The sequence below is a fragment of the Aphanomyces astaci genome (genome assembly GCF_000520075.1).
Source record: "Aphanomyces astaci strain APO3 unplaced genomic scaffold supercont1.127, whole genome shotgun sequence".
Taxonomy (NCBI): Eukaryota; Oomycota; class Saprolegniomycetes; order Saprolegniales; family Verrucalvaceae; genus Aphanomyces; species Aphanomyces astaci.
In genome coordinates, this window is record NW_009798390.1 from 29,669 (window position 1) to 30,874 (window position 1,206).

General features: G+C 46.6%; 1 protein-coding gene across 1 annotated transcript in view; it reads left to right on the forward strand.

Annotated features, from left to right (window-relative positions):
- Window positions 1-733: 733 nt before the first annotated feature.
- The window catches only part of H257_17913 (hypothetical protein), a gene marked incomplete at both ends in the record, with an annotated part of 2,219 nt that continues 1,746 nt past the window's right edge, over window positions 734-1,206 (forward strand). Inside the window, 2 exons of the mRNA XM_009846876.1 lie at window positions 734-922; window positions 959-1,200. Coding sequence (XP_009845178.1) covers window positions 734-922; window positions 959-1,200 — 431 coding nt within the window. The remainder of the gene's footprint in view (window positions 923-958; window positions 1,201-1,206) is intronic.

A 1,206-nucleotide genomic window follows, 5' to 3' on the forward strand; every position in this document is an offset into this window, starting at 1 on the left:
GCAAAATTCCGTCATTCTTTATATTAGTTTTTGTATGTATTTTTGTTCCTTAATTTTGTGTCGCTGTCCATTATTTTTGAATTGTATGTGAGGTCATCGAAATCAAGCGAATTCCAGTTCGATAGCCATAATCACTTTTCGAGAATATTCGTCCACACATCATAACCAAACAGCATCGCTTAACTCCCATTGGTTGATGAGATATCACAAAAAATGTAAGTGCTCTCTCATTTTTGGCGCGCACTGTAAGTCCGGGGTGGTCCTATCTAAGGGTTATCCGTATAAATCTGAATTATAACTCCGACCGGTGGAGTTGCTCTTATAAAGGTCTCTATTGGAAGTTGATTTTGAGCGCCAAAATTCAAGTTAACTGTAAGGACTTGAACGATTCCTGTGGTTATTAATGCACTGTATATACCGAACGACATCTTGCACCGTATTTGGTGAAGAAACAAATTGTTGGGGTTGATGAGAAGACATGCGGTAAAGAAATGTGGAACAGAGGAAGTACAACGTACACGTAGTCTGTAGTGGCACTACATATAGTACAGTTTTGTAACAACGAACGTTTCGTACCCACCACGCAACTCCTAGTTGAAATGTGTACCACAGGTGTCATACTAGCACTGGGTTAAACGCGTATAAACACTCATGGAGTAGAGTGTCTTCAACAGTGGCCGAAGTTTACAGTTTTGGTCACTTTGCAACTTTTGTCGGCCTACATACTCGCACTATGATCCCCATATCTCCTGCCTCCGCCACTGTCGTGTATACGTTCAACCCCACGACATCCGGCGGGGTTGCCGGCACTATCACCACCCTCGTGAGCACAGCAGCTACTGTGATCACTGCGGATTTGGACGTGGCCAAGGCCAACTGGACCGCATTGAACACCGCCGACGGCAACTGCACCAACGTGACCGTGACCGAATACACGTGGCACATCCACACAAAGTAGGACAACCCAGGCAAAGTCTCTGAGCTCACGACTGGTTGCTTGTTCGCCAAGACTGGCAACCATTCAGACACCGATTATGCATGCGGCCCCAACTCGGACCACATCAAGGAAATGACATGCGCCCACAAAACGTACGGATGCAACACGACTTCATATGCCGAGGCCCCGGGGGTGTGCGAAAAGGGTGACTTGTCCGGCAAATTCGGCACGATGAAGGCTGTCAGCGACAAGATTTCCGAGACGTGGAT